General features: G+C 40.1%; 1 protein-coding gene across 1 annotated transcript in view; it reads right to left on the reverse strand.

The window, feature by feature from the left end:
- LOC130912457 (phospholipid-transporting ATPase ABCA1-like) overlaps window positions 1-25,316 on the reverse strand; it is a 235,362-nt gene that overhangs the window by 137,338 nt on the left and 72,708 nt on the right. Inside the window, exons 14-17 of the mRNA XM_057830569.1 lie at window positions 21,610-21,749; window positions 19,651-19,788; window positions 19,346-19,503; window positions 6,511-6,670 (exon numbers count right to left, since the gene is read on the reverse strand). Of these exons, the coding sequence (XP_057686552.1) occupies window positions 6,511-6,670; window positions 19,346-19,503; window positions 19,651-19,788; window positions 21,610-21,749 (596 nt within the window). The remainder of the gene's footprint in view (window positions 1-6,510; window positions 6,671-19,345; window positions 19,504-19,650; window positions 19,789-21,609; window positions 21,750-25,316) is intronic.

A 25,316-nucleotide genomic window follows, 5' to 3' on the forward strand; every position in this document is an offset into this window, starting at 1 on the left:
CATACAGTATGTCAAAAGAACAAATACAATAATTCAAACTGCATTTGAACAATCATCTGAAATTTACTTTTTAACAATTTCTCAGAATAAATCTACATAGGAAGAGCTGCTGTCCACATTACCTTCACTGGTGTCTCCATTAAATGTCCCAGGTCTGTCCTGAAAAATATTACATATTGCACTGATGCTCCCATTTTACCATTTATGTATTTGGTCGATTCACATTTTCATAATCTATTTAACATTGTGGTAATTATAATTATAATAATAATAAACAAGTCCTGTGGGCACACTGAAAGGGCCCTCGCAATTTGGCGCAACTCGGATGGCACGCATCATGAAAAGTCACCATTTTCTCCTTGAAGGTGGAGCCTGTCTAGTAAAAAAAAGGGCATTACCTGTTCCCGGCAGGTGGCGCCAGGCCTAATGGGTAACATTTCAATGTAGTCATGTTTAGGCTGGGATACCTTTGGTACATGCCAGATATGAAAAGGACTGAACCTTACTGTAAAACAGGGACTCATTAGTCGTTTACTGAATTTGACGTGTTGCCAAAGAATAAAGGGCTGCATTTGGCACCCCGCCCAGGTCAGGCCCAAATGAAAACTCACCATTTTGATAACTTTGGATCTCATTTGTCTCTTGAAATGGCTCACCAAATTTGAGGAGGATCCTACTAACTCTCTAGGCACCATTGCCTCAAATGTGCACCCTGTAAATCGACCCCCCCCCTCACCCCCATTCAATCCAAAATACACAAATTCCTGTTGGGTTTGTGATATGGGCTTTTTGGTGCAGTTTTGCACAAAGTTTCGACTCCCCAATTTTCATCGCTCTATGTTAAAAAAACCTCTTAGGAGAGAGCTTTTTGAAAAATTCAAGGGGGCTATGTTGAGCCATTTTGTTACAGCTTTCGCAAGGTCACAAAATTATCTAAATTTACCCCAAGCTGCATGTATCTGCAAATAATGGTGAGTTTTGGAGCATGTCCAATTTGTCCATTTTCATTTACCCCAAAGAAAGAATGATAATATTTCTTTGCATTACAATAAGGCTCTCTCATCACTCTGTGCTCGGGCCCTACTAATGATAAATCATAATAATCCTTTTCTTTACAATAGGGCTCTAGAACCAAATAGGGCTCGGGCCTTAATAATAACTAAGCCTGCATGCAGGACTGAACGGGCCCTCACAGTATGACGTCACTCAGGTCAGGGGAGTAGCAGATCGTCCCTCTCTCATCATTTCCTGAAAACTTAACGTGCTCGAAACTCGCCTTTTTGGGATTGGAAACACATTCACACACCTTTGAGAAAAAAAACCCCCTATGAATAGGATCCTACTAAAGGCCGAGTTATGCTTCCACGTCAGACCTGCGCCGTCAAGGAAGCCCCGATTTACGACCCTCCACCGTACCCTGACGTGCACCTCCAGAATTCTGTGACTTTCGCGTCACGTCGACGCATATGACATGGTGGAAATGGGCTGTGATTGGTCCGTTCAGACCGTTGTTTCCGGTTCAGTGCAAATCACCGTCATTGTCAAACATGATTTTGCGACACGCTAAAAAAATGGACCAAGCTGACGAGAGTCTACAATGTCTCGTCAAGACATTATGAAGATTGCCAAATGGCTAGCAATTCGTGTGAGGAAATTGCTGAAAATACGGGGCAGGAGGTCACCTAGCGATTGAATAAAAAAATGGAAGAATCATCGAGACAACTATGCGTGTGTTCGGAATCGAATGGCCACACGAAGCGGTGACTCAGTCGGCCAATCACTGCCAGCTTTTTATCACTTTATGTTGTATTTTTGGTTGCTGCATTTCTTCATTTATTGTGTACATATGCTAGCAGTGAGTCTGTGATTTATCTACGTGTCAGATTTCAAGTACATGAAGAATAAAGCACAGGTTAGTGCTTTTATGATAATGTTAACATCAAGGCTTCCAACGCAGTTTGGGAAGTTCCATAGCCGCCAGAAGTCTGCTATGGCTTCCCACTGGCTGGTTGACACAAAAATGCATTCAACGCATTGATCTAGCGAAGTGGAATGAAATTCATTTTCTAAGTACTTTTTCCATGGTCCCAATACAGCCTAAGAGTAAAAACGGTTTTATATTTTATTCTTGGCTTTTGACAGTCATTCTTGATAGCTCACTAAAAACTAGCTGTTCTTCAGGGCAAAGCAACATGATTTGCTGGTAGTAACGTGGCCTAATTTGTACTATTAACCTTATTTTGTCAATAACTTTTCAGTTACGGCGTACAGTATTGTCAAATGTTTCGCCCTTCAATATATTGAGTGACGCTGGGCTGCTACTAAGGCGGCAACCACTAGAGGCCACCACAACTTGGATTAGTCTATATGTATTAAGGAGCAACTCGTCAGCAAGCTATCCAATAGGGAATGGGACGTACTACGTCATTGTTTGGACGCGCCTCCATGCTGGCAATATGATTCACTTCCGGGCCGGTAGACTCAATGCGGATTGTAACGTGTGGTCGTGCTAAGCTAACTCTTTCGGTGTTTTAGAAAGAAATTATGGGTGTGTATTGTTGTGTTACCGGGTGCAACAGCTTCTCCTACGACTAAAAAAAGGGCGAGGAAAACTGGACTCACTTTTCACCGTTTTCCTGCATGGAGGACCAAATATCAGATCACGAAGGCACGACGGATGGCTGGGGCGCAGCGGTTCGTTGGAAAAGCATTTCTCTTGATCATATTTCTGCTGGAATGAGAGTGTATTCCCCTTATCTCTACTCTTGTAAGTTGAACGATTTATCCGTTTTGGTTTCAATACGTTTTTTTTTGTTTTTTTTACTGTTGTGTAAATCTGCCTCGGTAGCAATGCTAACCTTCTCCTCCTCCTCACCTACCTGTTGTGTTACTAGGAAAACCTGCATATGAAATGCTGACAACACATCCCGATTGGTCACCATATCTCTTCTTGGGTTATTCTGAGGTCAAGCGCACCACATCGGAGCGTTATGAGAGTTTGGAAAGGCGAAGAGTGCACGCTGAAACTTCAGTTTGCTCTGCTCTTACAAACACGATCCCAAGTGTTGTTGTGAAAAGTCAATAAAATATGAATACCAAAACATGACTTGGACAACTTCTTGACAAACTGTAACTGCTTGTTGTTTACTTCAGGTCTTCATAATAAACAGGTGTAATAATTACAAAGTCAGGTGACTTAATTTTGTTATTCTATTTGGAATATGCATTGACAATTTTTGGACAGTGTTGTAGACAAGAACTGGGACTGATAAGTTGCAATAGATTTATTTCAAGTAATGCAATTTCTCCAATACGATATTTGAATTGACAGTTTAAAATCTTTAAATTAGTGCAAACAAGGCCACCCTCTGACGGTGGCAGCAAATATTATATAATTATAAGTAATACACAAATACAAGATCACAATAAACGTGTCTTTGTCAAAGCAGTTTAAAACACTATTTACCGGCCTTGGGTAAATTGCCAGACAGGATAAATATGTGCTTTAAAGTTCTTGCATTTCCATTTTAAGTATTGCAAGTACTAGTCTCCAACACAGTATTTGAACTGACAGTTTAAAATCCTTTTAGTACAAAATGGCCGACACTCTGGCAGGGGGCAGCAAATATTACAATACATAATACATTATAAAAAGCTATATACTATATAAATACAAGATCACAACAAAACCTGTATTTTTCAAAGCAGTTAAAAAACATCCAGTGGCCTTAGGTAAATAAAGGTGTATAAATATGTACTTTACAGTTCTTGCATTTCTATTTTAGGTATTGCAACTTTTCCAACACTATTTGAATTGACAGTCTAAAGTCTACATAAGTGCAAATAAGAATATTATAATTTAAAAATAATAATAGAATATATAAATTCAACATTACAATGAAACGTGTCTTTGTCAAAGTGGTTTAAAAAAAAAAAAAAAAAAAAAGTCACTGGTCATAGTTAAATAGCCAGGCAGAATAAATATGTGCATTAAAGTTCTTGCATTTTCACAAATTAAAAGCCCGCAGTTCATCGACGAGAAGGGCAGACCCAGATGGCGTCTGCTGCAGGGGCTTGTTTTGAGTCCGACACAGGACAAATGGAACCACTCCATTGAACAAATTTTCTTTGTCAAATGATCCAAGAAGAGAGATGGTGACCAATCGGGATGTGTTGTCAGCAGGTTTACCTAGGAACACAACAGGTAGGTGAGTCGTAGTAGGCGAGAATTGCTACCGAGGCAGATTTACACAACGGTGTAAAAAAACAAAAACGTATTGAAACCAAAAGTGGATAAAGCGTTCAACTTACAAGAGTAGAGATGACAGGAACACACTCTCATTCCAGCAGAAATATGATCATAAATGCTTTTCCGACGAACCGCTGCAATCCAGCCATCCGTCGTACCTTCGTGATCTGATATTTGGTCCTCCATGCAGGAAAACGGTGAAAAGTGAGTCCATTTTTCCTAACCCTTTTTTTTGTCGTAGGAGACGAGCGAGCATATTAATTAGCTATTGTCTCTCTTGATGCATGACGTCGTTAGCCTTACTCTGAAAAATGTCAAGGCAACTGAGTGTCCGAAGTTTCTTCAAAAAGCCCCAAAACGACGATGGTGTTGATAAAAGAGGTGAAAAAACAGGGACTGCACAAGCAGGCACGCAATTCAAGTCCTTGCGCACCAGGAGGAAAGCGTGAGACTACGTTCAGGTCACAGCAGATGAACTGTTAATTTCATTGTTCCATATGCTACATATGGTCGGCTACCTACCTACTGGAGCCACAGTCAGCTGTTTTTGTCACTGCGGAGAAAAAGTTACATATTCATCTGCTTGATGTGTGATGGCACGGTGTGGATTCTCTGTTAAGCTTGTTCGGACAGAATATTAACTTAAAATGAATGAAAACTAAATACTATTGAATATGTTGAAGCGGTATACAATGTTAAGAGTCTTGTTAGCTGTAGGCGCACTATCCTATTCCCCTCACTATCCACTCGCGGGGGCCTGCGCTTGTCAGTGACGTTCCTTATTTTCGCTATATGATTATACAACTTTAACATTTGTTAATAATACGCTCTGTGTGTAGTATCATCCATCGCTTTTCCTTTTTAAATGGGCACTTATAAGCGAACGCAAGAAGTAACAACGGGAACATTTTTAAACAGGCATTTCACGGGAGAGCATTTCGACTCTTCGGCCAATCATATAGCGAGAGCGAGTGGATAGTGAGGGGACCGCGCGCGGCTTTTAAGTGTCTCTGTCACGTGACTGTCGTAGCCGGTAACGCGCTCGGCCAAATGGACACACAAGTACGGAAGGTGAATTATGCCAAACAAAGGGTCACCACAATGTCATTATCATCATTTTAAAAATTTAAGTGACGGGTAAAAATAGATTATGACCGGATTTTTATGACCCTGTGTGTCAAAATGACAGACAACGAAAAAGTCTAGCGCAAACTCTGTTGTGAGGAGTAATGTTCTGTCATGACAGATCTGAGCTACTCTCAAGTTTAACCAGTTTGCATTATTTTATTGCAGTGTTTTTCCTGATTCAGATTTGTTTCAAGACTACAGTTACAGTTAGACTTCACTTTGATGGTTAATGCAGTTATTGCAATTTTGTTATTTTATCACAATGGATTGGTTTATATACTGAAGGGAGAAAAACACTTGTGACCTTTTTAAGACCTTTTTGTGACCCGAACTGGATCCACAAATATAACAATAACTGCCTTTGAGAGTCACAGACTGTGTATTGCTGCTTTTGCTGTGTATAAAGTCTTTTGGACTGACTGTACAACTTCTTATCAGGTTATGCTCGCCACTTTGACGCTGTTTAGCTCGTAACTATGGTAACTATGATACCTGATACAGACCATCTGCTGCTGAGAAAGTACAATGAGTAGACCAATCATTTTTGGACACGAGACTCATCTCCTTAAGAGGTTGAGCAAAAACATGTTAAGATTATCATTTTTGGGCAGGCAGTGTGTCTCCTGAGAGCAGGGGCTGGCCATCTCTGTTCTCACGTGGCATGTGCCTATAAGAGCCGGACATTTCCGGGCCACCCCAGAGTCTGTCATAGGATTAATGTGTGATCGCTTGGCTTTGTTCCGTGGATACTCTGACCTGGGGCGCTGGCTCTCTGCTCATTTGTCAACAGGTAGGAGCTTCTTTCATGACTAAGGAACTTGTTGTGCTTTAACGGTGGTGTGGGGGTGTTAGCATTTACAAATGTAACGGGTACACACACAGTGTATCCGTTGTAGCACGTGGAAACCTCCCCGCCGATCCCTTCATGTAAGGACGCTAACGGCTGCGCCGTCGGCTCGAGCTTTATTGGCGCAGTGGTTAACGTCCTTGCCTGCCGACTAGATTTGTCGCGGCGCGCGGGTTCGCATCCCAGCCTGGTCAGAGGTGGGAGCGGAACGCGGGGCAGCATTGACACTCGGGTTACAAAAGTGGTGTTTCTGCCCGGTTGATGGGAACACCATTGATCAGCTCACGCCACAAGAAATCAAAGTTGCCCAGGATTTGGATCCTGACATAGGACCAGTTAAAACTGCCATTGGAGCTGGTAAAGTACCAGCTGCAACCAAACATGGCTCCCCTGATGTTACTTTGATTTGTCGAGAAGCATCCAAGCTCCAGCTTCAAGATGGGGTACTGTACAGAGTCAAACAAACAGTGACTGACAAAGAGGTTAAACAACTCGTTTTACCTCAGAGGTTCAAATCCATGGTTTTAAGATTTCTTCATGATGAATGCGGTCATTTAGGAATAGAAAGAACATTAGAGCTTCTAAAAGACCGGTTCTATTGGCCACATATGGCAAATGAAGTGGAACAATATGTAAAAACATGTGGAAGATGTATCTCTAGAAAACAGCTTCCCCAACGTTCTGCTACTCTGAATAAGATCACTAGTACTGGTCCATTAGATCTTATCTGCATTGATTTTCTTCAGATTGAGCTAGACAGTAAAGGGACAACAAATGTACTCGTTGTTACAGACCATTACACCCGGTATGCACAAGCTTTTCCCACAAGGGATCAGAAAGCCATGACGGTAGCAAAGGTTCTCTGGGAAAAATATTTTGTTCATTATGGTCTGCCAACACGTTTTCATTCAGATCAGGGTAGAGACTTCGAGAGTAGAATTATAAAACAGCTCCTTTCAAGTCTTGGTATTAAAAAGTCACGAACGTCTTCTTACCATCCGCAGGGTGACGCACAACCAGAGCGATTCAACAGAACACTCTTATCAATATTGGGTACTCTGCAGAGCGAGAAAAAACACAAATGGAGTCAACACATCAGTCAGTTGGTACATGCGTATAACTGTACGAAGAACGATGCAACTGGGTACTCTCCATATTTTTTAATGTTTGGGAGGGAAGCACGTTTGCCTGTTGACCTTTGTTTCAATGTCACTCAAGGTGAAAATGCCGAATCCAATCATTTGCAATATGTGGAGAAGTTGAGACAAGACCTCAAGAGAGCTTACAAGCTTGCGACAGAAGCTGCAGACAAAAATCATCTCCGAAACAAGGCTAACTATGATCGACGTGTGAGAGGTCAGCCATTGGCAGAAGGAGACAGAGTCTTGTTGAGAAATCTTGGCTTGACCGGGAAGCACAAACTCCAAGATAGGTGGAGATCTACTCCATATATCATTGTCAGACAGCTACCTAACTTACCCGTGTATGAAGTGAAACCAGAAAGTGGTTCTGGAACTAACAAAACCCTTCACAGAGACCATCTCTTGCCAATTGGTTATCTGGTGAGGCTGCCGGATGTCCAGGATAAGACAGAGAAAGTAGTAAAGAGGCCTGCGACTAGGTCAAGAAGCAAGAACATGCACCAGAGACTTAAACAACCAATAGTGACTGGTGACTACAATGATTCTGAGTCAGAGTGGGAAGTGGCACCTGAGCCCCATTCATTTGATATGGACGAAGTTGAGAGACGTGTTTTGTATACACACCAACCAGATCAATGAAATTCAAGAGGAGGACTCGGAGGTCATTGAAAGTGAAGCAAGTGAGTCAGACAGTCCAGAAAGACAATCACACAATGATTTAGAACCAGAAAACAATGACAATGATGTAGAAGAATCAGAAAACAGTGACAATGATTTAGAAGAATCAGAAAACAGTGACAATGATCTAGAAGAAGAACCAGAAGCTACATTACCTTTCGAGCAGAGTGCTAGAACTGACAACATGACTAGACATTCACAACGACAACGCAAACCAGTCATTCGCTTGACTTATGACAAACCTGGCCATTCCGTAGACCAACCGGTGACTATTGTACATCATGGCATGGTCATAAAACTTGATCTTAGTCCAAGAACTGCTGGTAGTTCTTTAAAACACAAAGACTGTACACCTTCCAAAAAGCCCCAGTCCAAGACACACAGAGTTAGATGAGGACATCTAAACCTTTTAGAAGGAGGAAGGTGTAACCCAAAGGGAAAAAAACACTACATTATTAATAAATAAATAAATAGTTAAGATATAAATACAGCAGCAGACAAATTAAGTAGTTATTAAAAAATAAATTAGTTCTAAAATGTTGTTCAAGAATGGTAAAATGTTGAATATAATCCATTTCCACTATGATGATGTCAGTTTGTTGAACAGAAATGTCTTAAGCAAGTTAGTTCGAGAGCAGTGTTTTTTTTTTTCCTTTCAACTGTCATTCATCTCATTTGAGCCTGTCGATTGGTTATTTTTATGTGGCCTGATGTTTAATAGACCCTACCACGTGACGCAGTGACGTGCGGTCAGGGGAGGCAGGTGAGGCAGAGCCTCACCTGTCATCATGACAAAAAAATAATAATAGCATCAAATTTATATTAATATTTGTCCATTGCTCTTTATTTATGACTCATTTCAAACATTTTTTATAGTCAAAATCGCTGAATTTGCCTATTTCCTGTTCAAATAAAGAAATGAAACGAGAGGTGCGGCAGCAACGAGTAAAGCCTCACCTCTGATTGCGCAATCCTTAACAAACTGGGTTGATACATGGAATTGGAGCGTGCTGGTTGCCGTACATCTGCATGTCGCCCTTATAATGTTTCCAGATACGTTTATTTGACCTGATTTTCCTCAGTCTGGCTAATGTCTTTAACCCTTAAAGTTTAATGTTTGTTAGCGACATATTTAGTTTTGCTGATGGGAAATAAAACCGCAGTGAAAAGACACAGGCTGCGGCAGATAGTACTCTGCCGCACTGCAAGGGGGCGTACGTGAAACTGGACTTTCCGTTAAAAGTGGACGCGGTTAACACAACGCCGGTGTTGTCCGGAGCTCAAAGGTTTGCTTCAAACTACGGGACCGAGGATAACTCGCGCTTTTCAAACGGACCGGTACACCCGAAAAGACTGTCTATGTGGCTGTCCTTCGAAAAATCGCCTTTGCTGTTTTCCCTGCCTTTTCTTCTCAACTTGTGCCAATGTCTGGACTAACACGAGATATTGTGACATTAAAAAACTACCACGAAGCCTCAGCAAACATGAGAGCTCGACCACTCACATTCAAAGCCTGTTTGCTTTAAAAACTTTTGGAAGCTCAAGGATCGATTTGGCTTTGACGAACAGCGGAAGCTCAACGGTAGCATCCTCAAAAGCTAAGGTAAAGAAAAAGAGTTTGAAAGACCTCATTAATGCAACCTGCATCCTAGCTAAACAGGAGTTAACATTAGGTGGTAACGATGAGCGTGTAGCTCTTCTAAAAGTGGCATATATGTAGAACGATTACATGGTTTTGCTGAGAAAGATGAAAGGTTAGCTAGACATTTGGACACATCCACTGTGTTTTCTGGCTTGTCAAATAGAACACAGAACGATCTAATTGAAGCAATCCTCTCCATTGAGGCGGAGAGATTTTTTTTTTTTTTTTTTAAAGTAAAGGAAAATAAGGAGGACTTTTACTAAAAGGGCATAGGTTTGCATAGGGAGGGTAGGGACATAAAACTACCAACTTTTCAGCATGCTAAAATTGTCCCCACCAACTTTTAAGCAACCTTACCTTTTTTGCATGATATAATGTTCAGTTATATAGAGAATTTAGATCTTTCAATAGTTCCGTATGTTGTAAGGATAGAATTGACCCTACCATTATTAAGTGAATTATTTTCACTATGTTTATGTTTGCTAATAAAAAACAGACATTTATTCAGGAAGTTTTCAAAATGTTTCTTTAGTATTTTTTGAAAACAAAGGTTTGAATTGAACAGTGTATCATCTAAACCAATGCACGTAAAAGTTATTATCAGTAGATAAGGATTTATTTTGCATTGATCATTTTGCCAATTAATTAATTAGGTTCATATACATTAGAAATGTGGCCCTTTGCCCCCTTCATCCAATCTGTTTGGTCCAATTAATGTCCCGTCCCCAGCAAAAAGTGTACCTACATGCAGGTTATGCTGTTATATCGTCCCTACGAATGTTGAGACAAAACCTATGCCCTTCCAAAGTAACGCCGATTTTTGTGGTGAAGGACAGGCGCAAGACCACAAACAGTTTTCATTTCAATCTTATTAAAAAAAAATTTTTTTTAAAAGAGTTTGGACCAAGAAAAATACAATAGAATATTTAAAAACTAAATTTTGGCCTTAAATAAAATATTATTTTTCTTTTCACACTTTTTGTTTAGCAATCTGTAATAAATTGATTAAAGTTTCAGAATTAAAAGTTTTAAAAACAACTGAATATTTCACTAAAGGTCAGAATTGAATTCTGTGGTTTTGTACACCACTCTTTACTCTCATTTATGTTGCATTAATTATAGAATGGTGACGGCCAACACATTGAGGGTGTAGAGCAAATGCATGTTATTTTCTTACTTTTACGTATCGATAATATGTACCGTGTGTGCCTGTTTTGTGAAGAATGCTGATGAGATATGAAATAACCAGTAGCCAATTGAATAAGCTACCCTTTTTGGTTTATATATTTGGAAATCTGACACTAAAGGAGTCAGTGCCTCACCAACCATGAACCTCACCGCACGTCACTGACGTGACGTCACAACTCCGCCCTCCTGACTGGTGCCGCCCAATTGTCCGTCAACACATCGTGTTTACCTGTTATGGCTACGTACATTCCTCCTATTTACGGCGTGTTTTTCCTGCTCGTTAACATTAATAATCAAAATGGTGATGGCGTGTGTGGCAGTCGGTTGCAATAACAGAGAAGATAGACGGAGAGACTTGAAGTTCTACCGGATTCCGAGAGACCCAGAGAGGAGAGAGCGAGATGGGCTGCTGCAATTCGACGAGAAAACTGGGCTCCAAACGATTACCGCAGATTATGTAGTAGTCATTTTATATCTGGTAAGATGCATTTAATATATATTTAGAGGGTTTTGGGCTGGCAACCACAATTAAGATCATTGCTAGGCTAATCGCCGACAACATACACGTATGTATGTAGTGAGAGTGCTATCGCTGAACTACATAAACATTAAAAGCCCTAGCTCCATTGACAAATGACATGAAATACATTAGACTTGACAGCGGATGTTAGCAAGAACAAAAGATTTTGAATTGAAAATTTCGTAACTCACCTTTCCAAACACAAGATAGATTCCTGCCGAATTTTCGTGGACGAGGACCTGTTTCACCCAACCAGCAACGAAGTATTTATAAGCCTCCAAGCTCTTAAGTTTTTCAAACTTTCGTGAGAATAGGCTGATTTTGTGTGGACAAGATAGTTGTAAATATCAGGGTAGCTAGCAGATGTCAGGCAAATACGGCGAAGACAGCGGGTCGAAAAACATCGATTTAGGCATCAAATATGGATCTGGCGAATGGATAAACTGAAGCTTTTCCACATAACACCTTTTATGCAACGCATCCAGTGAGTTTACGGCATCCGAAAGCACCGGGTCTTCCATGAAATGCATTATAAATTGCTCGATCAATTGAGACCATTGATAATACAGACACAAAATGACGGACAAGGAGGCGGAACAATACAGCGATCACGTGATTTTGTGACGTCGGTGGGTAGGGTCTATTCCAACGGGGAGAACGACAAGGGGGAGGGATTTTCGGGGGAACGAGGCAAATGGACGAGCGAAGCAGACGAGCAGATCTCACATGAATGAGAAAATACATCTGTCCTGGAAGTTTTAGCGTCACACCACGATAAATGCGGAGTTTATCTTCACTGTGTGGACCCTAAAACCTAACGGAGGTAAATTAAAAGTAGCAATGTAACCCATGTTGCTATTATTTGCTAAAAGAAGAAGCTAACCGTTATTAGCGATTAGCGCGAGTGAAAACTATTTCCATGTATTAGTGTGTGTACATTTTGCCGTTTATGAACTCAAAAAGACATCAAATAGGCACTGAATATTTTACACTGGCTAAGTGTAAATATCTGTTTGTCAAGGGACACGACGTGCGTGCTCCTTGGACCTTTTTTCGTTATTTGGATAATTTGCTTGAGATAATTTCCTAGGGGAAAAACGGGCGTCGATGGCGTGTCGGGATGCGTCATCTTCTCAGCGTTCTCAACGGTCACCATCGTGCCATCAACCAGAGCCCATCTCTCATCTCTTTTTCCTTCTTTTCAACTTTTCTATATCCATCCCCTCTCAAGAACATCATCTCACTGTGAGTACTGAGACAAAGTGCACATATTTTTTTTCCTGCTGTTCAAGCGAAACGGTCACTAAGTTTATGACCTCAACGTTCACAAGCAACGACTCAGGCCTGCAACGTTTTTTTGGTGGGAAGATTTTTTTCATTTATACATTATTTGATTTTCTGTGTTTATATATGAGTGAATGACAAGTTTGAAGTATTTCTGTTGTGTGAGTTAAAACAAAATACACATTTTTTATTTAATGAAAGACTGAAATATTATTATTATTATTTCTTAGTCGGGTTAAATACAGTATATACTAAATTCTACTAAGTGGAGGCACCAAACCATTTAAGTTGTTTTTTCATACTTTATTCAAATTCTAGAAACGGCACCACTTACACTAAAAATTCGAACCCAGAGCCCACCCAGCGTGTCACGTGGGTAGGGGCTACACAAACCATATATCTAGCGTCATTGTTTCTTGATAGTGTGTTTTAACTGCATCGTGGGGGTTTTAGACGAGAAGTGACGATCTAGACCTAGCGCTGTGGTTATTCTGTGTTATGCTTGTTTTTTGCTTGCCTTTGTGGGATTTTAATCAATAAACTTCATTCATTTGCAATTTCTAATCAATAAACATTGTCTATTTTGCAGAAGTGTGCCTGTTGCTGACTCACTGCGAACCCTGAAATTTCGTAAAACATTTACATTTCAAAAACTGGAAGCCATTCATTTATGAATGTGATTGCACTTTAGTTTACATATTTAAATAGAGATACATATTTATACATATTTAAATAAATCAGATATTAAGATTTGAATGAGGCAAAATTACATGCTTTTTCTCTCAAATATATTGTTCTAATAATTTGTTTCAGATGTACTGTAATTATTTTCTGTATAAAAAATGTGGTGTTCAAAAAGTCTTTTTTCAAACTTGAGTCTTGAAAAAGAGGGGGTCGTCTTATAATCAGGGCTGCCTTATATTCGGGCCAATACCGTACTTGAGTATGTTATTTTTGACGCATTTAGGTAATATTTACTAAGTAAAACTGGCAAAACTTTGCACTATCAAACTGAGTGTAAATTGTTACCTGAATTTCATTGAGTAAATTCTAAAGGTTGTTTTACAGCGTGTGGACATATGCATTAAAATGTAATATTACAAAAGGTCTTGTAACTACAATGACCGAGCTGTAAACAAGATATGTATAAGTAAAATGAGTCATTCTGTTGCCACTAGTTGGTGCTGTAGGGTTGATGCAAATGGCCCCTACAGGACCCTTCAGGGTACGACTATCACCAAGCACGGGAAGTTTGGCGCAGATATATTGTATGTCTGCTAAGTTATGAGTGTTCAAAATTTGTGGCGAGACAAAATGGCAACGGTCTTAATGTGGGGGGGTGCTCCCCCCACATTAAGACCTCGCTGTTTAAGGCATACTGCACACCATTTTACACAGCTCACCTGTGGTCAAGGTACACAGCTAAATCCATGCAGAGGCTAAATGTAGCCTACAATGATGCCCTGAGGCTGTTACTGCGTGTGCCTAGATGGTACAGCGCCAGTCAATTATTTGTTAGCTCTGGATTACCCACATTTAAAGCGCTTTTAAGAAAATTGATGTACAGCTTCATGTGTCGGCTAAATGAGTCTGGAAATAATATTATAATGAATTTAACAGACCCTACAATGAGCTTTAGATTTAGTTCGAGCCTGTGGTGCCATTGGCACAAAAGCCTGTTTGTTGTGCACTGATTGCCAGTGCTTCCTTGTTGTTCTGTTTTTTTTTTTTTCTTTCTTTCTTTCAAGTCACTTTATTATTATGTCTCCGTATGTACGGTATTCTTTTTTTGTCTTTGTTGGTGTGTGTGTGCTATGGACCCACTGTGAGATTCCGGAAAAAAGATCATATATATTTTCACTTTCCTGTTTGGACCCTTCTGATTCAACAAACCTGGAAAAGGCTATTGCGTACTTAAAAAAAATAAATAAACGTTTACTTCAGAGTTAATGTTTGGTCGTTTTAAAAAAGTATTTATAAAAAAAATTTTTAAAAAAATTAGAAAAAACACCCCCCACACACATACACACATCTACATGTAAAAGGCTCAGGAACTTAAGGGTTAAATTACAGATTCAAATTTATCATGACCGATATAAATTTTATTTGAGAATTTTTGTTTTAAAAATACATTGCTGATAATTGTTTTACATGTGCTTATATTACTTAAATGTATAAAATTATTATAATGTTTTTTAAAATCACTTTTCTCTTAGAAATACATAAAAAAAGGTACAGTGTTAAGAAAAACTATCTGTAGCTTTTGGAATTTCTCACATTTTTCCATGAAATCACCATCAACTGTGATCTGATCTTTGTCAAAATCGCACAGATGAAAAAACAGTGTCTGCTTTGACAAAAACTACCCAAACATTTATAGGTTTTTCGTATGCAAACAATGACAGAACAGGGAATAATAAGTAATTGAACCATCACATTTAATATTTTGTGAACCCCTTTGGCAGCAATAACATTTCTGCTCCTAATTCCCATTGAGGTAGGACACTTTTCTGGTGCTCCGCTATCACTTTATATCACTCCTGGCGCCAGCTGGAAAAAAAACAAACCTTGTCTTTCCGACATGCCTCCTGCGAAAAGATCTGAAGACATAGAAGAATTAAAATCTTCTTTTCAGAAATTGGATCCAAAATCAAAAATCAAGACATCTTGAAAGAAATCCAACTGCTGAAAATGAGCAACTAAAGAAGGCGACGAAAAAGAGAGATGGTCGCATCAAAAAACTGGAGGATTTGGCGGAAGAACTGGATCAAAGTGGGCACGCAACAGATCTCATCATCACCGGGATCCAAGTAAGGCCACGCACATATGCACAAGCTGTGGCCAGCGGTGCTCAGGATGACCCTGAACCAAACAACGAAACAGTTGAACAACAGGTGACTGCCAAGTTAGAAGAATTGGGAATAAAAGTCGGACCGCAACACATTCAGCAATGCTACCCGCTCCCATCTGGGGGTAGAAGACCGCCAATGGTCCTCATGAAGCTCACCGATAGGAAGAGCAAGATTGCTCTCCTTAAACAATGTCATCTCTTAAAAGGATCTAACATTTATTTAAATAACAACCTTACCCGCCGGAACGCGGAAATAGCAGGAAAAGCACGCCAACTCAAAAAAGCTGGAAAAATTGTGGGGACTTGGACCACAAACTGCAAGATCCTCATCAAAACACAAGACATGAGAACCAAAGTGATCAAGCGCATCGATGAGCTGGTGGCTTATGAAAACTAATCATGACCCAATTATCTGACTCTATGCTTTCATCACAACTAAATTTAGAAGATCAATTTGAAGATTGTTCCGATGACCCAAATGAAATATTTGATCCTAACAGAAACTTTTACAACAACACACCGGAAACATGCAAATACTACACTGAAGACAATGCAAACAGAACCTGGACAACGCCCATTTCCGGCCAAAACTTTCAAGTCTGGATTTATGGAGGATAACTGGGGAAAATGCTGCCCGCTGTGTCTGACCACATTCGAAGTTGAGGATGTCGAGGACATCTTCCTGTTCATTACGCTGATGGCTGTGATTCTTCTGCAAGGGCTCGGAGCTCACTGGATTCGTCAGATCATCATGAAAGTGCTGTATGCTGGAGGGCCAGAGGAAATCAGTAATTGACCACTACGGCCGTGAGCACTATTACTGGAGTGCACGCCAGCCTCAACAAGGCCTGTGATGACATATCACAGGCGAAGAACGACCTAGCTGCATCCAACATTGCCACAACCAGAATGGTAATGAAAATTAACACGGAGCTGCGGAGCCTCGAGATGAGTGTTAGTCGGAACGCAGCAAGGTATGAGGACCGCAACGAGGAATGAATCAACTAAAGGAGGTGGAGACGCGGGGATGCCATCTGCCCTCAGCTATCTTCTATCAACTGGATCGGATCAACAAAATGAACTAAATCACACACAGCTATGAACTAATCTACCGGATTGAATCAACAAAATGAACTAATCGCCGTGATCAACAATGACTATTGGGAAGATGAACATTTACATAATCAAGGGGAGGGGGAAAAAAAAAATTGTAATCATCACACAATCTGAAATGTCAAAATTGTTATTCGAAAATGTGCGTCCTATGGTATACTGGGGATGGGATCTAATAAGCGTCGGCTTCTCCCGTCAGCCCTTTTCTGGTTTAATTAAATGTAAACACAAATGAATGCTGTACGTTTGGATTGTTGCCTGTCCACGCCTGAAAAGGAAATAAATACAAATAAATAAATAAATAATCGTCAACCAGATGCTTCCTGTAACTACAGATCAGTCTGGCACATCGATTAGGACTAATCTTGGCCCATTGTTCTTTCCAAAACTGCTGTAGTTCAGTCAGATTCCTGGGATGTCTGGCATGAATTGCTGTCTTTAGGTCATGCCACAGCATCTCAGTGGGGTTCAAGTCTGGACCTGGCAACACCAGAACTTGAACTTTGTTCATCTGAAACCATTCTGAAGTTGATTTACTTGTGTGTTTTGGATCATTGTTTTGTTGCAGCATCATCCACTTTTTAGCTTTCACTAAAAGCAGGTTTTCCTGCAAAACATCCTGATAAAACCTTTGAATTCATTCTTCCTTTATGATGTTTTCCAGGCCCTGAGGCAGCAAATACAACCCCAAATTATGATGCTCCCTAAACCATGACTCACGGTGGGGATGAGGTGTTGATGTTGGTGAGCTGTTCCATTTTTCCTACGCAAGACGTTGTGTGTTACTCTCAAACAATTCAACTTTGGTTTCATCAGTCCACAAAATATTTTGCCAAAACCTCTGTGGGGTGTCCAAGTGCCTTTTTGCGAACATTAAACGAGCAAAAATGTGTTTTTTAGACAGCAGCAGCTTCCTCCGTGGAGTCCTCCCATGAACACCATTCTTGGTCATAGTTTTACTTATAGTTGATGTGTGCACATGAATATTGGACTGTGCAAGTGATTTCTGTAAGTCTTTAGCAGACACTCTAGGGTTCTTTTTCACCTCTTTGGTATACAGCCACTCCTTGGGAGAGAAGCAACAGTGCCAAACTCTCTCCATTTGTAGACAACTTCTCTGACTATCGATGAATGAATATCCAGACTTTTGGAGATGGTTTTGTATCCTTTCTCAGCTTTATACAAATCAACAATCCTTCATTGCAGGTCTTCATACAGCTCTTTTGACCGAGCCATTATACACATCAGACAATGCTTCTCATCCAGACAATTCTTACCAGGTGTGTGTTGTATAGTGGGCACGGCAGCTTTAAACCATTCATCAGTGATTGGGCACACGCCTGACTTCAATTGTTTGGTAAAAAAATGTTTCAACTGGTCTTTAAATCTCCTCAGGCAGAGGCTTCACTAACTTATTTTTCCGCCTTCTGTCATTGATTGCATACTATACTCATTAAAATACGAAAATGTATAAATGCTTGGGTGGTATTAGTTAAAGCAGACACTTTTTTCATCTGTGTGATTTTGACAAAGATCAGATCACATCTGATTGTGATTCTATGCAGAAATGTGAGAAATGATAAAAGATACCAAAGTTCCAGCATCATTACCTTGTCAAGAGTCAAGAATCTGCATAGGACAAGGTGTCAAGAGTCAAGAAACTGCATTGGACATTGGTTTGGTGCTGTTCCAGTGAGATATACAAAGATGACTGCCTAAAGAAAACATAAAAATTCCCTCAGTCCTTGATGGTATGGGGCTGTATGTCAGGCAAAGGCACTGAGGAGATGGCTGTGGTTAAATCTTCAATAAATGCACACGTTTACATTGAAATTTTAGACCGCTTTCTTATCCCTTCAATTGAAAATATGTAATTTTCCAAGATGACAATGCATCATGCCACAGAGCTAAAGCTGTTAAAGCTTTCCTTGGAGAAAGACACATCCAGACAATGTCATGGCCAGCAAATAGCCCAGATCTCAACCCTATTGAAAACCTGTGGTGGAAATTGAGAAGAAGAAAAAAAAAGGTCCACAGCAAGGCTCCACCCTGCAAGGATGATCTGGCAACTGCAATTAAAGAGAGTTGGCACCAAAATGATAAAGAATACTCATCATGTCCATGCCTCAGAGACAGCCAGTTGTCATAAACGCCAGAGGTGGTGCTACTAAATACTACAGATGTGTTTTGATTGTTATTTCTTTGTTTGTTTCTCATGATTCAATATTTTTTTCCTCACAATGGAGTAATTCCATATATATTTCCCTGCACTTGCTCTATAAAAGTAACATTTACTGACCACCACAGTTTTTTGTTCATTTCATTTCGTGTTTCTGAATGCTAAGAGTTGCACTTTTGAACTAATTATTTTTTTTCAAGCTTTTTATCTGAGTTTGTTCCACATGATAAATTGTCTGAGTGAGTGCTCATCCGTGACTGATGATTCCATACTTTGTGCTAAGGGTTGTCAATAAGATAATTTTTGAATCAATGCCAATATTTTATGTTTCAAATAATATATTGTAGTTCAAGGAAACAACTGTAGATTATTAGGGCCTTCAAGTCTTCATACCCGTGGTCCCTTTTAAAGACAGTTTAAAGTTAAAAAAAAATAAATAAATTATAATCATTGTACTGAATCTGAATAAAACAAAAGCTTTGTTAGTGAATGCAGCTTTTTAGCGCTGATACTGGTAGTGATACCTCTTTGACCAGAGTCACAGTGAAGTCAACCCCCAGTTTAGATTTAAGAAATAGCAGGGACCCACAGCAGCAGAGCCTTCCTTGGGAGATGATGGCAATACGATCAGCAAGTAACTCTGCCTCATCCATGTAGTGAGTGGCCAGGATTATTGTTCGGCCTGATAAAAAAAACAAAATCAAATAACATACGATGTTGCTGTTTTCCCACTGTTAATTTTACCAATCTTAGTTACTACCCTACAGTAAGTGTCACTTTGTAAAGCATAAATAATAGCATGAACCTCAAATGTATAATTCCAGGTCACCTTTGCGATATTTCAGCAGTATGTCCCAGATCCCTTGACGGGAGTGCGGGTCAATCCCTGCAGTAGGTTCATCCAAAACAATCACCTTTGATGCGCCAATAAATGCAATTGCCACAGACAGCTTTCTCTTCATTCCACCTGGTAGGGAGACGACAGCCATACTCAAATAATTAAGGGTCTACACCGCCACCCGCTCAAAGAAAGCGGGTGATCGAGCCAATCCGGCACCCCTTTAAACCTCATGAGGATAAGCGGTGCCAATTATGGATCAAGAGTTACCATTTCATGGAAATTTGAATTTTAAAAATATCAAGCAGAATTTTATTGAATCACATAAAAATAAACTTTTTAATGATTTTCACAATTTTTTCAAATTCTTTTTTCCTCGGAAATGGTCTGTAGGTACTTCTGCATGTCTGCTAGCAACTTCCGTTTTAGAATTTCTCTATCCAAAACAACAGTGGAGCTGGAGTAACATTACTCATCAAAATCCCTTAAAAAAGACAATTTGGAAATACCGCATCCATCTGCCATCATCACGACGGGAGGACAACATGTTCATGCAGGCAGATGTGGAACGAAGCTCGTGCCACTACAAAGACCGGGTGTTTTTGTAGCTATGTTGCCGCTGTGTTATGGAAGGTATGTTCGTCCTATCCCTGCATTTGCATGTGTCCGATGCTCAAAAAATACTAAAGCTAAAATCTTGTGCATTAAACGACTTGTTGCCTTTGACTGTTGTTGATTGTTATTAAAACGAGGCTTTGTAATTATGATGATCTTTAATATTATTTACTACAAATACTGTACTGCTGTGACTGCAAGACATATGCTCGCTGCTGCTAGTCTGTTGCTAATCAGTATGTGTAGGATGTCAACGCATAAATGCAAGTGTTACTGTTCATTTGTTTACAGGCGGAAAATGCTGTTAGGAAAGGGAAGACCACTCGATGTGCCTCGCAACAACACTTACTGTACGTTGATGGACATATATCGAGAGTACGTGCGTTCTAAATGGCGAGGCTCCGGAGCTGTGCTGTCTGATAATCACATTCTCGTATGCTATTTTTCTAATAATTGAATAAATTGTGATATATTGACCTGTTTTGCTCATGCACCAATGGTTTTAAACAAAACAAGAAATTGAATGATGTTGTCCAAATGTTTTATTGTGATCAATATGTTCACAAAAAAATAATTACATACTATTTTTGTTTATATGTACAGTACATACCTTGTAGTATTTCTTTGTAACAACATGATCCGTGTCAGCCCGTCTGTATTCGTAATGTGATAAATGTAATATTAGTTGTAATTTCACATCATTCAAGTGGCCGGTGTATCACCTCACGTCATCACAGGCTGACAGGTTGTTCTAATTTTGTCCACGAGCTGGACGCTCTTCAAACCATTCCACTTCAAACTACATATGGCGGTTCTAGGAGTTCAAGCACAGCACAGAACGTCTCGGAGTGTTATCTACATCGTGCTGAATCCCATTTTTGGAGATTCCGTGGGTTCCTCTGGTTTGATTTTGCAGTTTTAACTTTGTCAACCCACTGCTTACTTCATCCACAACTAATGATGTTTTTTCTAAACCGGAAGTTCCCAGCAGACATTTTCCAAGATGACGCCGTCCATATTTTGCTCAGGAAACTTGTCTATTGTCGCTAACAAAAAAATAAGGCTAAATAATTTGAATTAGAGCATAGGTATCATTTTCTTATTTTTGAGCGTGATTTAAAGCTTATATTTTGTCTGGCACCTCAGCTATTTGAGGCTGGTAACACAGCTGTATCATAAAATTATGAATGCCAATTTTTGATATAGTAATACAAAATGAAATCAACTGCACCTGACAATCCCCAGACCCTGGTGAGGATAAGCGGCGCAGAAAATGACTACTCTGAATAGATCATATCAACATGGTTACAGTATACTGAAAGTCTATGAGCTCACCAGAGAGGAGTTTTGTCTGTACATGACGCTTGTGCAGCAGTCCAACATCTTTTAGCCAAGAATTAAGGCCAGCCTTTACTTCTTTTTCAGACATACCCCTGAGACGTCCGTAAAACCACACATGATCCTGCACTGTCATACTAGAATAGTGGAGATGCAGAGATATGATGACAGTTACAGTGATTTATAAAACCGTTTAGTCATGGCATACCTGTACACACAAAAAGTTAGGGATGCTGGGTTTTCAGCTAAATTTCTGGATGAACCCTTTAAAATATCAAAGATTCATTTGTTTAGAGCTTTTATTTAATAATAAAAAACAAAACAACAAAAAATTTGTTTTTCATGAAGTTTGTACTTTTGAACGATAACACAATCACACACAGCATAATGAAAAGAACAAAGGGATCGAGATAAAGACAAAGAGCCATTTAAATGGAACATTGTTTACTTTTTTATAAGTAAGTCAATCCTCTGCCTAGGGCAAACATGTCCAAAATCCGGCCCGGGGGCCAAATGCGGCCTGTGGTCAAATTTCATCCGGCCCCCAGTCTCTGTCATAAAATCAGTAACGTCTGGCCCGCACACAAACTTAATAAATTGGTCAGCAGTACTGCTACCAGCATATGAAGTAGCTTACACACTAAATACTGCTCATTTACCCACTAAAAGGCAGCAGCACTCTAAGCAACATTACCCCGTGTGACCCTTTACTTCCAATTTTCTAAAATGGCGACAATCAACAAAAAAGTTGACTGCGACGGCCGACGCTTCAAGGATTGGTGGAAATTGGACTTTTTCTTCACTAAAATACGCAACTGTGTCTGCCTCATTTGCAAAAAGACTGTCGCTGTTTTTAAAGAGTTCAATGTGAGGCGATATTACCAAACAAGACACGCTGACATGTACGACAGGGTTACTGGGAAGATACGCAGCGAGAAATTGAAGCAACTTGAAGCTAGTTTAATTTCACAGCAGCTGTATTTCGCAAGAGCCGGAGAGTCGAAAGAGAACGCCACAAAGGCTAGTTGAGAGATTGTTTGAATTATTAATTTAAAAAAAAAATAAAGCAAATGTGACAGATGTAGAATGGCTTGCTAAAATTTAAATTTAAAAATTTAAATATATTGTTCTACGTTAAGGACGTCAGCCAAGGTCAGCCTCCGACATTTTTACTACTCCAAATCTGCCCCCCTTTGCAAAAAGTTTGGACACCCCTGGCCTACGGAGACTTAAAGAGCAATTGAAACCTATTTTTACCAAACATTTTAAGTCAGGTGTGTGACCAATCACTGCCGTATGGTTTAAAGCTGCCCTGCCCATTATAATACACACACCTGGTAAGAAATGTCTTCTTACCATCTTAGCATCACGGCTCGGTCAAAAGAACTGTCTGAAGACCTGCGATCAAGGATTGTTGATTTGTATAAATCTGGGAAAGGATACAAAACCATCTCTAAAAGTCTGGATGTTCAGCAATCGACAGTCAGAGAAGTTGTCTACAAATGGAGAGAGTTTGGTACTGTTGCTTCTCTCCCAAGGAGGGGCCGTCCACCAAATATGATGCCAAGAGTTCAGCACAGAATACTCAGAGAGGTAAAAAAGAACCCTAGAGTGTCTGCTAAAGACTTACAGAAGTCATTGGCACATTCCAATATCTATGTGCACACATCAACCTTATGACTAACTATGGCCAAGAATGGTGTTCATTGGAGGACTCCACAGAGGAAGCCACTGCTGTGTTAAAAAAAAAGAAAAAAAACATTGCTGCTCATTTAATGTTCGCAAAAAGGCACTTGGACACTCCACAGAGGTTTTGGCAAAAATGTTTTGTGGACTGATGAAACCAAAGTTGAATTGTTTGGGAATAACACACGACGTCATGTGTGTAGGAAAAATGGAACAGCTCACCAACATCAACATCTCATCCTCACCGCGAAGCATTGCGGAGGGAGCATCATGATTTGGGGCGGTTTTGCTACCTCAGGGCTTGGACAACTCGCAATCATTAATGGAAGAATGAATTCAAAAGTTTTATCAGGATGTTTTGCAGGAAAACTTGAGGCCGCCTGTCAGACAGTTGAAGTTAAAAAGAAGATGGATGCATCCAAAACACAGAAGTAAATCAACTTCAGAATGGTTTCAGAAGAACAAAATACACTTTCTGGAGTCTTCAAGTCCAGACTTGAACCCCATTGAGATGCTGTGGCATGACCTAAAGACGGCGAATCATGCCAGACATCCCAGGAATCAGACTGTGGAGAAGAATGGGCCAAGATTAGTCCTGATCGATGTGCCAGACTGATCTGCAGCAACAGGAAGTGTCTGGTTAAGGTTATTGCTGCCAAAGCCGGGGGGCACGGAATTTCCAGACTGGTTTTGTATCCCTTTCCCAGCTTTTTACAAAACAACAATCCTTGATCGCAGGTCTTCAGACAGCTCTTTTGACCGAGCCATGATGCACATCAGACAATGATTCTCATCAAGACAATTCTTACCAAGTGTGTGTTTTCTAGTGGGCAGGGCAGGTTTAAACCACTCATCGGTGATTCGGCACACACCTGACTTCAATTGTTTGGTACAAATTGGTTTCAATTGCTCTCTAAGTCTAGGTTCATCCCGTGGATCGAAATGCACGATTCCGATTTTTTGTCATATTTTTTTGAGCGTGCCTGTTTAGACTCAAGTATTACGCATGCGCACTAATTCGCAGTCGGACATGCGGTGAGCAAGAAGACCCGCATGCGTAGACGCAAACAAATGACTGCACATGCTGACTGTCATCCGAGGTCATATTTTGATCTTGAAAAAGAGGACACAAATGACAGACATAAATAATCCCTGTCTAGGCTTGTATTCAAAGTTTATATGGATCAATACCATGCACGCACTGTTCGTGCCTGACACACACACATACGGACAGTTTGCCCCGACTCTCGGACGTGTAGGCAATCTTGAAATACTGCTCATATGGAACAGAGAGAAAACAGAGCATTCTCAGGCTTATCCTCAACCTATTTTATTTTTTACGACTGTTGTCAAGCCCAACCTTTCCCAAAAAGCCGTGTTCATGGCAAGCTAGGCACTAACGGATAGCTGCACCGCTACCGTAGCGCTCTGTCTTTCTCGCTCTTTGATGCGTTAATTCTGATTTGGGAGACTTGACAGTTATGACCGCTGCGACATTCTAAAAAAATGTGGCCTAGATCAGATTTAAACCACATACAAGAGTGTACCACATCAGATTTGAAATGTCCACTTGTATTCGACTTTTCCCGTTCCCCTTTTTCCGTTTCCCGAGTCGAAAAACAAGAAAAATCGGATTCATGCATTACGACCTGCACTATGAACTGCCTAAGGATACCCTCTGCCTAAAGAGATTTAGGCAGAGCCTACCCTTACTTATTTTTCCCCCCTTCTGTCATTGTTTGCATACTATCCTCATTAAAATATGAAAACCTAAAAATGTTTGTGTGGTTTTAGTTAAAGCAGACACTGATTTTTCATCTGTGTGATTTTGAAAAAGATCAGATCACATTTGATGGGGATTTTATGCAGAAATGTGAGAAATTCCAAAAGGTTTAGATACTTTTTCATACCACTGTATGGTTATATTTCAAATATTCCAAAAGAAGAATTGAATGCTTTGCCCCTGTTGGAGACCACAGACCACTAATCTGAAGCAACAATTTAAAGTACGCTGATAT

Source organism: Corythoichthys intestinalis, chromosome 1 (genome assembly GCF_030265065.1).
Source record: "Corythoichthys intestinalis isolate RoL2023-P3 chromosome 1, ASM3026506v1, whole genome shotgun sequence".
In the NCBI taxonomy this organism is placed as follows: Eukaryota; Metazoa; Chordata; class Actinopteri; order Syngnathiformes; family Syngnathidae; genus Corythoichthys; species Corythoichthys intestinalis.